This window comes from Centruroides sculpturatus, unplaced genomic scaffold, assembly GCF_000671375.1.
Source record: "Centruroides sculpturatus isolate CEXI.00-Female unplaced genomic scaffold, Cexi_2.0 scaffold149, whole genome shotgun sequence".
Classification (NCBI taxonomy): domain Eukaryota; kingdom Metazoa; phylum Arthropoda; class Arachnida; order Scorpiones; family Buthidae; genus Centruroides; species Centruroides sculpturatus.
The window spans coordinates 481,643-496,806 of record NW_019384406.1 but is presented as its reverse complement, the minus strand read 5'-3'; the positions used below and the strand labels follow the sequence as shown (position 1 = coordinate 496,806).

Here is a 15,164-nt window from a genome sequence, read left to right as displayed (position 1 = left end):
TTTAATGAAAATGAAGGAATGTAATTAAATGAAATGTTATGATCACCAATTCTGAACACCAGGTGACACACATAATATGTAAATATTTGCATGCTAAAGAGACAATAGAGATAATAACAGTAGGTAATCAAAATCAAATGTTAAATAAGCACATATATGTATGGTAAGATATTAAAATATTTATAAAGTTATGGAAGTTTAAAATTGTGTAATATAAATTGTTTAATTTTAAAATGTAAAAAGATAGTTATGGAAGTGGAAAACAGTTTTTAAATACAGTAATACCCCGAACTTACGCGATAGGTGGGACCGAGTGATAACCGCGTAAGTCGGGGTATAATTTCGTAATTTGTGTAAAATTCAAGTCGGATGTATGTAAGCTAATAAATGTTCTCGTTAATCTTATCTCATCCTTTCATTCGTTCACGGTTACAAGAAATCACCACATAGAGTCTCTCGAGTCTCCATAGATATAACAAACACAGAAATAAATAACACAAAATAAATTGTAGCTGTGTGTCGATTCTGCACAACACGTCCGAACATGTAAGCTGAACAATAGTATGGGGGGAGTGAGTAATCAAAAGTTGTATAGCGCTCAAACAAAAGATGAATCGACGAGATTTGAAAATCGCGTAACTTCGGGTTCGCGTAAGTCGAGGTATTACTGTATATTATAAATATGAATGTTACTTATAATTTTAAATAATAATTTAAAAAGTTATTTCATGTTGAAAGAACATTTTAATATATATGATAAATTTAAGGTAAAGTTAGAATAATTTGTTTTGTTTAACAGAAAAAAAAGATACCAATTGATGATGGGTATTGATGAACCCAAAGTGCACATATTGGTTTAACACCTTAAGTTCCCAGCAATTTTTGATATTAATGTAATTAAACATAAAAAAATACTTAAAACTGAAAAAAACGAAAGAAATGCGTTAATTTTGAAGAAAAAGCTTCAAACTTTATTTTCCTTTGTCTCGCCTTTCTGCGAAATTTGACACCGATGAGTCATTGTTTACACAGCTGGATGACCTTAAACACTGCTGGAGTCGTATTTCCCGGGACATTCTCATAGAAGTCTCGGGAGGACAAGGGTTTAAAGTAGGGTGAGTTCTAGCTGGCCATATATTTTTAAATATTTTTAAACAATTCAAATTTTAATTGCGATTTCCGACCCCCCCCGACTTAATTAAACGTGTATATAATAAAATCTATTAATTAAAAAAATTAAAAAACTATTGGAGGTCGTTTTTGACATCAGAAAGCAGCTTTAAATAACTTTACCGAAGGAAAATCCATGCACTACAACTTAGGAACCATGAAATAAATTTGATAAAAAACTCCCATTAAAAAACAATTAAGCCTTAATCGAACCTTATCAAAGGTTCATTAAAATCGCGATAAAATTTTTTTGCGTGGGTAAAAATTTTTGAAAAAATTTGGAGACTTAAAAAACATTCCAAAAATTAAAAAAAAATTTTGGGGGGCCGAAAGGACCGAGTTTTATGTAAGGCTATGTAACATGCCCGAGTTAACTCGGGCAAAGAACTAAATTAAATTAATAAAGAAATTTCTTAGTCATCTTTCAAATTAAAGAACTGTATGCTGATAAATCCTTTGGAGTAGTAGCAAATTAGTAGCCATTAAGAATATTATATAAATATTTGACTTGGATGTCATGCCAACAGTTAACTCAATTAAAAACTTCAGACTAGGAGGTGTTAAAGAGAATTAAAAGAAATATTTTAATCTTGCAAGTGCTTTCAACATAAATATGTACGTCGTCTTCAGGCAATTCAAAATCGAATAGAGAATTTGAACAGAACATTTAAATTTAAGCATTAATGATATTAGCCATTTTTGGAATATAACTACAGTAGAGCATCGATTATCCTACCCCCGATTAACCGTCACATTGGTTAACCGACCATTCTAGTCGGCAAATTCAAGTGTCCGCTAGTGATGTGGCGCTACAATATTTGGCTATGTCTTGGCTACTTAATATTATTTTTACTTGTTTAGGTGGCAACACTGGATCAACCATGAAAGGGAGCTAGTATTTAAACGAGGCTTAATTTTCTAATTTTTAACGATACAATAGCGATGATTATTATTTTTAAAAAAACTTTGATAGGCTTAACATGGAGGAAAATTCAACGTGAAGTAGGTTAATAGCGATATACTAATTACATGGGATACAATAATATACTACACTAATAATGGATTTTTTCATACTTTTCGGTTATCCGACTTTTCAATTATCCGACCAACCCCAGTCCCCAATTGGGTCGGATAATCGAGGCTCTACTGTAATGGATTTTTTCATACTTTTCGGTTATCCGACTTTTCAATTATCCGACCAACCCCAGTCCCCATTTGAGTCAGATAATCGATACTCTACTGTTAAAAAATAAAGATTTAAATTTTAGAATTAACAACATTTAAAATTGGTGTGCATTTGTCTTAAAACAAACAAACTTCAATTGGAATGGCTATTAATTAAGTTCATTGAAATTAAGAAGCCTTTTTTGTAAACGCAAAAAATTGGCACGCGTGCACCTTAACATGCATAACATAAGAGCCAATTAGAATGGCTATTAAGAACAAGTAAATTTTAGACTTTAAATTAAAAACATTTTGTAAACACGTATAAAATTGGCAGGCATGTGCCTTAACAAAGACAACGTATAAGCTGATCAGAATAGAGTCATAAGTGCAAGTTTACATTAAAATTTTAAGACATACGTAAAGAAGCCGATGCGTATGTGCCTTGAATTCTATGTTGTCTTTAACTGTAAGTTTTTAATTGAATATTATATAATTTTACTTGTATGATTTTCTCACTTATACAATATACAATATTTTTCTCAGTTTCCTTGAAAAACACATTAACAAGATTTGACTGTATTATGTTTTTAGAATCATCAATTTAATAGTTTTAACCAATTAAAAATTTAAGTTCCCAAATAAATCTTTTAAAAATTGAAAACAATAATTTATTAGAATGTTCAATTAAATCAACTAAAAAGTTTAGTAAATATTTTCTAAATTTAATCATTTTGCTTATTTATGTTAATTTATATTATACACATGTAATCTTTTAAACAGATAATCATAAATATAAATACCTGGATACAAAAATGGATGTCTGAAATTCATTAATAGTAGCTAGAGCATATAATAGTCTAAAAAACTTATTAACATTATCATTTATTAAGTGTGCAATAGTGATAGACCTAAAAAAAGATACAAAAGTAAAAATAATGAATAAAAAATAATCTTGGAAATCCCTTAAGAGCAAGGTAAGTGCTGAAAATAATAAATGGAGATATAATCAAAAAAGTATCTTAAAGTCAGGGATACCTGTATTTACTATCCTGCTAAATATTGTTAGTTATTATCATTAGAGAGGTTGAGGCAGACGTTTTAAACGTGTAAACGTGTAGGTCGGACGTTCGGCGCCGCTTTCCCATAAGCCTAAAAGTTTGACAGTGGTGTTTGGATAGTCGGTGGAATCACGCTCGACATTCCAAACACCATCGTCAAACTTTTAGGCTTACGGGAAAGCGGCGCCGAACGTCACACGTACACGTTTACATGTTTAAAACGTGTGCCTCAATCTCTCTATTAGTTTAAGAGTGTTCCAAAGTAATTACAATAAGTGGATTCTACTGTGCACATGTATTATGCATGTATGATATAAACTACTATATACCATAGTATATATAGTAGATATTAGTTTATTACAAATAATAAAATAATAATATTGATTTGATTCTTAATATTTAAAATATATAAACATATATATTTAAAAGAATCAAATAAAGTTTGTTGATGATAAATTAATAAAAATATCTCTATGAATAAACTAAATATCAAAAGCTGCTAAACTTTTAAACAAAGCCTCTAAAAATGTGTTATTTTTTCTTAATATTTTATTATAAATCTCTTAAAGTTTTCTTATTTTGAAATTCAATTATTATTCATTGATCAGTAGCAACTATATTTTCTGTTTTATTGTCAGAAATGACAAGTTTTTGTTTAAAATTCAAATGTGTATAAATTTTGTTTGTTTACTTCTGAATTTAAAGATTGTGATGATAGAATCACAAAATTATTTTCAGTAAGACCAATAGTTAAACAGACACTGTATATTTGTAAATAAATGTATTTTCTTAACTGCCTGAGTGTCAAAGTCATTTTAGTTATTAATTATTATTTAGACTTTTTAAAAAATTTTCTGAAGTAATATAGAGATTTAAAACAATGTAAAATAAACTTTTATATTCACTTTCAGAAATTATAGTTTTGAACATTATACATAGAATGTCTGATATAAATTTTACTGTTAAAATCAGTGATTTTTACCCAGTGTGTCACATATGGAATGGAAATGTCAAGATTTTAAAATTTAAATATCAAGATAGACAAAAAATGTTGCAATCCTCATAGCAATAGAGAAAACAGATAAGCTGAAAATGGTTGTTGAATAAAATATGAGCTGTTTTGCCAGCAATATGATTGAATAGTAAGACATTGGTACTCATCACTAAGTCCAAATTTTTCATTAAACACAGTTTAGACTAATAGTCAATTTAAGCTGCTTTATTTCACAATTATGCATATGAACAGTATAAATGCTATGAATGCATTATTACAAAGATATTATTAACAAATTATAAAGATGAAAATTTATCGCATTGTATTTTTCTATTATTTATAGTATATTATCATCCATCTCCAGTATTTTCAGAAGGGTGTTGGACCTAAAGCAAGTTAGGATGTCAAGCACATGGAAAGGTTGAAAACCACTGAATTAAATGAATAAGTTTATATCAGATATCTGTTATGTTTGTATTTCCATAAATATACCATATATATTGATTTAAAAGGAGAGAAAAAATATTTCTTTCATCAAGAATAATGACTTAATTTATCAGTTTGTAAGCATTTTATATTATTGTTTTTTAATTAATTTTTACATTCTGCTTGTTGTGTTTTTATTTTTTCTTTGTTAAAATTATTTTTTTCTCCTTTTAGGAATTATAATAGTTATAAACCAGTAATTTCAAGAAATTTTAATTTTAGTAAAAAGAAACAATAGTAAGAAATTAAAAAATGCTTATAATATGAATTAAGCACTTAAGAATAAAAATGTAGAATGTTCAGACTGCTGATTAATTTTAAGAAGTGAAAAAGTTTGAAATACTTATCAATTTGAGTCTGAAACTACATTTCCTCTAATTTAGTATAATGTCATAGAACTTTATTCTTATTTTCAGATGTAATTCTATCAAATTATAAAGAAACCAAAAATTAATACAAAAAGTAGTTATTTAAAACAAATTATTACATTTGTTTTTAGGATTGGATTAATATTGTTTATTATATTATAATAATATTTATGGAAAGTTTTAATTATAATAATAGAAATACAGTGTGATTGTAAAATCACTTTACAGTGGGCCACTCCCATGTAACCTGTGCTTTATTACTTCATTTCTGGAAGCTCCTTCCATTTTCCTGCCTACTGCAAAGTGACTTTACAATCACACTGTATTTTTTGAAATCATTATTTTAGATTGAAATGATTAAATGGATTATCAGATATGCTGTTGTTACTTTCAAGTATTTGTTATATATCATCTCTGAAATGAATGCTTTGTCTGTCTTGATAAAACAGTAATAATTACATTTAAAAGTTTAACATAAGCACATACAAACAGCACTACAATCCATATATTATACTTAATTTGTCTTACATGCCAAATTTTCTTAGACTAATGTCAAACCATTTTCTCAGATGCTTTTTAGGCTATAATTATGCTATTTTGTGATTGAATTATTAATATAATTTGATTATAAAAGTAGGCAACTCTTGTATCTTTTATCAAGTATGTAATCAACCCAATAAACATTACTAATCAAATATTACAACTGGATTCATATCTGGCTACAATATATACCATGCTGGATTAAACCTTAAGTCAGCTGAGCACCATGAGGGCCATGGGTATATTGTCATTTCCATTTGTCATAGTAAGTGACCAGTATGGTTATAACTAAATTAATTGGTCTGGAAGTGAAGATTGGATGAAAGTCCAGATAATGCAACGGATAACACATATACACATCTACAGTCCTGCTTTGGGTTGATTTTTTTCTTTCATTGTATTCTAGATAAATTTATTAGAAATATATAAAATTAAACTTGAAATGGCAGCTTAACCATCTATCTTTAGTCCAAATTTCTTAATATCTTATTAATTAATTGGTGTTACTGGTGCCTGTATGAATCTTGCTTGAATTGTTTTATCTTTTATCAAATTTAGTAATTAGAATTAATTAATTAATTTAGAACATATGGAAGTAAAGAATGACCAGGATAAGTTGTTCTTTTCCTAAAGACATTTTTAATTAATTAATTAATTAATTATAATTATTAAATTTGATAAAAGATTGCAGAATTGCTTACTTCTAGACTCAAATCATATTAATAATTAAATCAGAAATAGTAGAGTTATAGGAGAAGTTAGGTTATGTTTAAAGTAATATGATACTGTAATTATTTAATATTATAACAAAATATATAAAATGAAAATTCTAAAATTTGTAGGTTAAGAAATTCTGTATGTTAGGAGGAGGGTCAGATTAGGTCTTACCTGAGGTTTTCATGATTTTAACAATAATTTTTTTTTTTCTATATTTTAAATTTTTTTAAAGTTTAGAATATTTAAAAACACTTTTTCTATATTTTATTTTCTGTATTTATTTTGAAAAATTGTTATTGATGATGTCATGAATAAGGAAAAAGTCATTAATTTTTGAGTGTTTCATTTAGATATCTTATATAACTTTATATTATGTATAATTGTAAATATTTTTAATTTTTTATTTAATTTTTGTTCATATTTATTTAAAATCAATGGAAAACACTTTTAATGTTAAATTCTGTAAAATCCTTACTATGGTCTTCCATATTTATAAATTTATTTTATTAATAATTGCAATTTTATCTTGGGATAGATTTCATACAGATCTTGAGTTTTAATATTTTTTAATTTATACTGAATATCTTGATACTATAATGAAAACGGTATAATTGATAATAGTTAAGTACACACATTGTGTGTTTAATTATTTAAATTTTCCATTTTATTTACCGCTAATTAATCTTTTGAAATCAAAATTTTAAAAGAATTTGATTTATAATGTGAAGGATACAGTTTGTGCAAAAATAATTTTATAAAAATAAGTAATTACTGACAAACCAGCATAAAGTAGATTTAATTAAATGAAAAACAAATGTTTTCCTTTGTTTTTAACAGTCATCATCAGCCCAGCCAACCTGAAATATCTTGAAAGACTAGAAATATTCAATGCGTTTAAAAGACAGATTGCAATTATTTCTAAAGAAATGGACTCACTAGCAACTGTGTGGAGGGCATGCTTTGATTTACAATAGGTCTTGAATTAAGTTTGGGATTTTATATTTTGTATAGACCATGTATTTTTTAAAACTGTTGTCGTTTGAAGACCTTGTTAAACGCAACATTGGACATGTGCATATTTCATGACGTTCAGAACTTTTAAATTTTTGTTCTTTTTAAAAACATGCATTCAATTAGTTCTAAGTGGCTTTAACCTGATAAGGACCATTAAAAACAGAGGAAAACATTTGTTTTTCATTTAATTAAATCTTCTTCATGCTGGATTGTTGGTAGTTACATATTTTTATTGCTTTAAGCCAATAATTTTGCAGAGATTGTAATAATTTTATATTTCACTTTCTCAATATAAAAGCAAATATAATGATAATATTTTATATAATTTGGAAAATTTCAGACCTTACAAGTATTGTTGTCTATATTAATTAAGTAGTAATAAGTAGATAAAATATGAATGGTTACTTTGGAAAAGGAACATTTACTTGTAATAATATTCTTACACTTGCAATTGGCTGTTTTGATATAAATCAAAAAAGGTTGATTACTAAAATTAACAAGAATTGAAACCTTTAATATTCAACTATATTTCAAAATAATGGAAAATTATAATTATGAAATCATGCTCATTATTTTAAGTATTAACACTAAATTAATAAAGAACAAAAAGCATACAATAAAGTAAATAAATGATTAACTATTATTTTAGGACTTATTAAGATAAAAATAAAGTTTATTATTTCTTTTGATTTTACATAAATAATGTTTAAGTTTGTGTGTGCTTTTCAAAATAATAGAATGTATTTAATTATTTTTTTTATAAAAGTAACTAGTACTATTTTAACTAAAATTTGTTAATATAATATAGGCTCTCCATTAGTCATAATAACTGCCATTATTTGGCAATGCATTGATTCACTTTGTAATGCTGCACTGCAATTATTTCATTCCAAACTTGTGCTGTAGTTTGCTTTAACTTGGCCAGAGGTGAAGATCACACAGTTTGTATATATATTTTTTTCATAATATTTTACAAATTTTCAATAGGATTAAGGTAAAAACTCACTACTCACCACACCTATATATCAAACACAAACACTGAACCAATTTACGGTGTGGAACGATCGACTAAACATAAAAAACAAACATTTTCGAACCCCTTCTGGGCTCTTCATCAGGTTTTAGCTCGTAAATTCGATTGACGAATGATGTTCCAATAATTTCGTTCCTGTGATCAAATAGTTCTTTTAAAATTCGATGTCGTGCATGCCGTTCGAATTTAACGAATGTCGTTAACGGAAGCCATTAACGAGTGATGTTCAGATAAGATCGTTCTTGAGTTCAAACAGCGCTATAAAATTATCCGATGCGCATGCTTGACATGTCCGCCTTCTCAGTTATAACGAGCGGTTAATACGTGCTATGCGATTAAGATAAAGTAAGTTTTCTGGTCAATCTAAAACATTTATTCCATGCTCCACAAGCCGGACCTTTGTTGACTGTGATATATGAGTTTGAGTCAGATCATTATTGATAACTACATAACACACAAAAACTGTATTTATTAAGTCAAAAGTACATGGCTACACCAGTAATATCCAGTGTACAATGTACTAACTAAAAAATAATAAAACAAACATTTTTTAGTGATTTAAAAATCATTGAAAATGAAAATATACATGAAAATTCAAGTGTTAAAAACAGTTAAACATCTACATGAAAATAGAAACAAAACACCTTATTTGTTGCTGAGAAATACATATAATTGAAAAAGCAAATGTTTTCAGCCCAATTACATAAAAATTCTAACGATACTTTAAAAATGCATGGAATGATTATTTCATTGGTTGAAAAATACTGATGTCAGCAATGACGAAACTAAATGTTTTTTTTTAAGTAATAAGGTTTAATTTATAGTTGTACTTAAAAAGTAGATCTCCATGCTTTGGAGAATGTTTTTGCATCTCTATTACTTATGGCTATGTTTCAAAAATTAGCTGATGATGATAATTTAAAAATCGTTAAAAACATTTTTTATTTTTATTTTTTAGTTAGTATATTATGTGCTGGATATTACAGTATAGTGATGTGTTTCAAAAGCATCATCACTGAACAGAACATCTATTAAGGGAATAAGATAGAATTCCAAAATCTGCTGATAAGTTTCTGAATTTATGGTTTTATTTAAAAAAAACAGCCAGTACCACAAGTTTCAAAATAACCCCATGACTTGACATTACAGGATGTTTATTAACTGTAGTAAACAAGTGAGATCACTAATTTCTCCAAATGATATATGAAATATTGGTTCATCTGAAAATAACAATGTTTTCAGTCTTCATAGGTGTAATGTTCTTTTTCTTTTGGCATTGTAATTGTTTCTTTTGTTGAGCTGCAGTTAACAGAGGTTTTATTCTATCCAGTTTAAAATGTTTATTCTATGTTTTGCTTGATTTTTGAATGTACAGCCTGACAATGATCATTAAAAACAATTGAAAACATTTATTTTGGCATTAAAATTTTGTTTTTGCTGGTTTATTGGTAATAGTGGTGTTCTGTATAGTACATATATCCAGTTTATCATATGATGTTAATAGATTTTTTTCATATATACAACTGTAATCCCATAACTTTATGAATTAATACTAATAAAAATATATATACAGTTGACCCCCTATAATGCAGGTTCATATAATGTGGATTCGTATATCGTGGCAAAAAAATTACGATCGTATTCGTATAAAGACACTAAAAGAGACTCGTAAAATGCAGTAAAATGTCATTGCCGACTCATGTCGCGACAGGATTGGTTGAATCTGGACCAATAGTGGACGAACAGCCGAATTACTTACATGCTACGGAGAGTTTAGGCGGGTAAGTTGAGTTTACTATCGTCTGTGTAGTATATAAATTAGGTACTGTAAGTCTAATACAGTACTGTAATTTTATACATTTCTTGTGAAAAAAGCATTTCTTATTCAACGGCCATAAAAATTATTTCTATTAATGATGTCTCCAAAGTTCAGCAAATTTTTCTCAGAAAAATAACTTATTAGAAAATGCGCCAGCCGTTTGGTGCGCTGCTCCGCAACGAAAACAAGCTTAAGCAATGGCGTCGTCGAACGGTGCACACTCAGTAAGTAATCCTACAACTTTATGTTTATAGCATAGTTTATACAGATTATTCCCAAAAAATTATGTGTGTTATGGAAATGTTGAGTCAAATTAGTCTAGAATCGATTAATTTTACGGAAGAAAACCTTTCAAACAGCTGTAGTCCATAAACTTCACACATGTCGGGCTGTGATTGGCTCGTGTATTTAAGGATTCCTATAATGCAAAATTCTTATAAAGTGGAACGGATCTACCACGTTATAGGGGGGGTCAACTGTATTTCAAACTATTCAAAACAAAATTAATTTAACTATGTATAAGAAAACATTTATTTACAAAAAAATATTTTTTCAAAATTGAAATTTAAATTATCTTCATCCTAATTTGCGTGAAGACCAGCTAAATCTAAATAAAAAATTATACAAAATATCTTACGGTCTATGCACCTAATCATTGCTGACAGAATGCCAGAAAATTATCTAAGAGCCATTGCTGACAGAATGCCAGAAAATCATCTCAGCCTTGTCAACCTTGCATTCAGGAGCTTCACCATGTCTGTTGAATTGTTGCATTGTCTTATTTGGCTTCAGGTGATGTCACAAAACCTAGTGCTGCTTTATCTTATTTACATACTTACATTAACAATTACATTTTTATTTTCAAAATACATGATAGTCTTTTCAAAAATTTATCATTTGAATTTTTCATTCAATTACACTTTGGCTTAGAGACTATTCTTTAACTCTTTTTTGAGATCATTGGCTGTGGATACCATTTGAGATTATCTATGTTTAGGTTATGAAAGCAGTCATATACATAAGTGGAATATTCATTTCTTTTAGTTTAATTTTGAATTTAGTTGCAGTTTTGGAAGTTTTCAGCCTTGAAACATAATAAAATGGTAATAACAAGTAAAAATAATGTCCCAAAACATAAAGTAATGGCTGAACTTTGACTCCTTACAGACAAATCTCACATAGATCAGAATAAGATATTGGAATTCTGGTAAAATCATCTTTTCCAAGCAGAAAATGCCAAGTTCACACAGTAATCCAGGAATGGAACTCTCCATAGGTACACCCCAGCTTTGAATGAAGATCTGATCCTTATACCTGAAAAAGGAGAATTAACAAATGAAGTGAGCTTTCACAAACTGAGTATAAAAGAAGACTCAATATAAATTATTTCCCTACCTTGAATAAAATATACAAACAGGTAGCCAAATGTAATAATGTGAACATGATATATCAATTCTATTTTCAAGATCTTAAGAAACAACAATGCTCAGTATAGTTATGATGATTCCACTGTGATTTATTCAATCTCAATAAGAGACCCATAATTTAACAGGGCACTACCATACATCAGGGGTACAAAATGAACTTACAAAGTACTTAAACAAAGGCTTAAAAAACACAAGTATACTATTGATAAGAAACTTTGCAACATGATATTAGCAGCATATGTTATCCAAGAAAAAGTACAGGCCAAGTGGAAAGATGCTGCAATCATCAGCCAACTAAGAACTTCAACACTCTTAGGAATTTAGAGACCTTAGAAATATATAAAGTCAATTGAACTTCCACCTGCATAATTACAGGGATGCAGACTCACTATCTACTGCATACAAGTACTGTATGAGCTCTAACTTGACTTACTTTAATGGGGCACTTCTACATTATTATTCTTATTCTGTTGTTTATTTTATTTTGTTAAATATTTGTTATTTTTATGTTATATTATTTTTGTTAATTTATATTTATTTTATTTCTGTTATATTTAAATTTTATATTTTGTTCTATTCTACTGGTATTTATTTAATGTTCTTTTTACTCAAATATATTCTATTTTGGAATACCCAAGTGATGAAGACCTATCAAATTATGTTAAAAATGTTTTTTGTTTTGTTAAAGTTTTTGCTGGAGTTGATTTCTAAGATGTGAATTTATTTTTTTGAGATCTTCATTAATAATAGCATTAATACTTAAAATAACAAATGTGCTTTTATAATTACAATATTTTATTATATGTACTGTACATTCTATATGTATTTTTATTATAATTAATAGCATGTTTGGTTAATGTTACCTATGATTCCAAAATGGCAGAGCTTCGGTTAGGTTCGTTTTATTTTCATTAGATTAGCTACATTTTTATTAGACTTTTTTTTTTTTTAATTTATTTTGTTCAAGAACTACTGTGAATCAATAACTAGTGATGTTTTGCACTCAGTGGCCTGCCAGTGGCTCCCCTCCGGGAGGAGTTCATCTGGATCACGAACAATCGGAAGCACGGCCATTTTAGAACCATGGATAACATTAACCGCATGTTTTGTTGTTTGTATTTGGAATTTTAATCTCTTACTAATATTATTTACTAATAAATTTTTAATAGAGCACTGCCATATGCCGTCAGGCTATATAACAGGTATAATAAATTACTGATCAATTTGACCCTAGAGATTAGGCATCTAATGTCTCTTTCTCTCAGTAATTTATTATTATTATAGCTGTTATATAGCCTGATGGCATATGCCAGTGGTTAGTGCTTTATTATAATTTATCAGGTGTTTATAGAGTTGTTAGTTAATAAATTTTTATTTACAATATTGTACAATAGTAAGTAGCTATTTTATATTATAGAAATAGTGATTGTGTAAAGTTCTCTTAATTTTTAAATACATTTACATTGGATGATAAAAACATAAATTTTTAATCAGTTTTTTCATCTTTAAATATTGAAATACTGTTAAATAAACAGATAATTCTTTAATTGTTAATTATATAATGTATAAATATAATGTAATGTAATATTAATATAATGTATAAATATAAATATAATGTGTTACTACTTGTGTATTTATTGATTGTAAAGAAATTTTTATTAATTTACAAGTTGGATCAGATAAAGTGATATATGAATACTGTATAATAATTTTATTAAAATTATGTTTAGAGACATACATTGCCTATGTGATGAAAAATTTTTATATATAGTTTATTACATGTATTGATAGAATTATAGAAGTTGTTAACTTTTGTAATTTAACCTTATTATTTTATAATAAAGGTTAGGTTGAAAATTTTCATTTTAATCTAGAACATTTTTTAAATATAAACATTAATTATTTTTAAATTTTATCAAAACATTATTTTATAATATAGATAGTGATCAAGATTTTGATCCAACTGCTGAAATGTTAGTGAATGATTTTGATGATGAACATACACTTGAAGAAGAAGAGGCTTTAGAAAGTGCTGAAAGTGTAACAAATGAACTGGATGATTTGCAAAGGGTAATTATTTATATACATCTTATTCTGTGTCTGTTTAATAGTTTAATAGGCTTATGTATTATTTAATTAATACTAAATTTAAATCTAATTGTAATTTTAGAATTTATAATAGTGTGTATGTTAAGGTTTTAATTTAAAAACAGTAACTTACATTTTTGGTTTTAATTTAACAGTGAACTGATCTACTTTTTCAAATGGAATACAATATTTTTATAAGTTTGTTTGATACTGAGGATAGCCTAAACTGTAGGCTGTCAGTTTTTAAATATAGCGTTAGTAACTTCAGTACAGCAATGTTTTTGGTATCTTTGAAGAGCATTAGCCACATAGGCTAATGCTCTTCTCAATCTTATCTTCTATGTGGCTTACAGAATTGTGTTTGTTTTCAAAATCTGTTTGATGGATTTTGATTCAACTTTGCAATTTTCCATTAATTGCAATAATGAATCCAAAAATGTAATAAAAAATGGGAGTCTATGACTTCATTTTTGAGATATAAGGTCATAGCATGAATGCATGTGACAAAGCGATATCACACGATTTGTGTGATATTGCTTTGTTGCATGGGGTGTTCCATGGTCACTAGCACACCTTCTATGGGCGTATAAAATCGAGTTTGTTCTCAAAATTTAATGGGCCAATTTTGATAAAACTTTGCCATTTTCCATTAATTGTGATGAGTTCAAAAATGTAATGAGGGTCCATTTAAATGTAACAAATAGGAGTCCATGATTTTGTTTTCAATATATAGAGATATTAAAATGACAATAGTCCATCTCTCTGATATGACTTAGCATGCCTAATGGAATTTAGCCCTAGAGGTCAAAAATAAAATCAGCATTTCATGCACCTAACAGAAAATAGTTACAAAAAGTGAACAAAACACAAGAGCAAAGCAATTGCCTCTCCATGCCATCAAATGCAAAGATCATCCTTGAAACATAATAAAATGGTAATAACAAGTAAAAATAATGTCCCAAAACATAAAGTAATGGCTGAACTTTGACTCCTTACAGACAAATCTCACATAGATCAGAATAAGATATTGGAATTCTGGTAAAATCATCTTTTCCAAGCAGAAAATGCCAAGTTCACACAGTAATCCAGGAATGGAACTCTCCATAGGTACACCCCAGCTTTGAATGAAGATCTGATCCTTATACCTGAAAAAGGAGAATTAACAAATGAAGTGAGCTTTCACAAACTGAGTATAAAAGAAGACTCAATATAAATTATTTCCCTACCTTGAATAAAATATACAAACAGGTAGCCAAATGTAATAATGTGAACATGATATATCA

At 27.9% G+C, this 15,164-nt stretch overlaps 1 protein-coding gene across 10 annotated transcripts in view; it reads left to right on the top strand.

Moving 5' to 3' along the window:
• The window catches only part of LOC111618864 (mesoderm induction early response protein 1-like), a 159,711-nt gene that overhangs the window by 65,404 nt on the left and 79,143 nt on the right, over positions 1-15,164 (top strand). For 8 of the 10 annotated variants that reach the window (XM_023360471.1, XM_023360474.1, XM_023360480.1 and 5 more), the window contains one exon: positions 13,733-13,863. In XM_023360471.1, the coding sequence (XP_023216239.1) occupies positions 13,733-13,863 (131 nt within the window). Of the gene's footprint in view, positions 1-127; positions 164-12,414; positions 12,508-13,732; positions 13,864-15,164 lie in introns of those variants that run through there. The other 2 variants (XM_023360476.1, XM_023360479.1) reach the window with 2 other exon arrangements.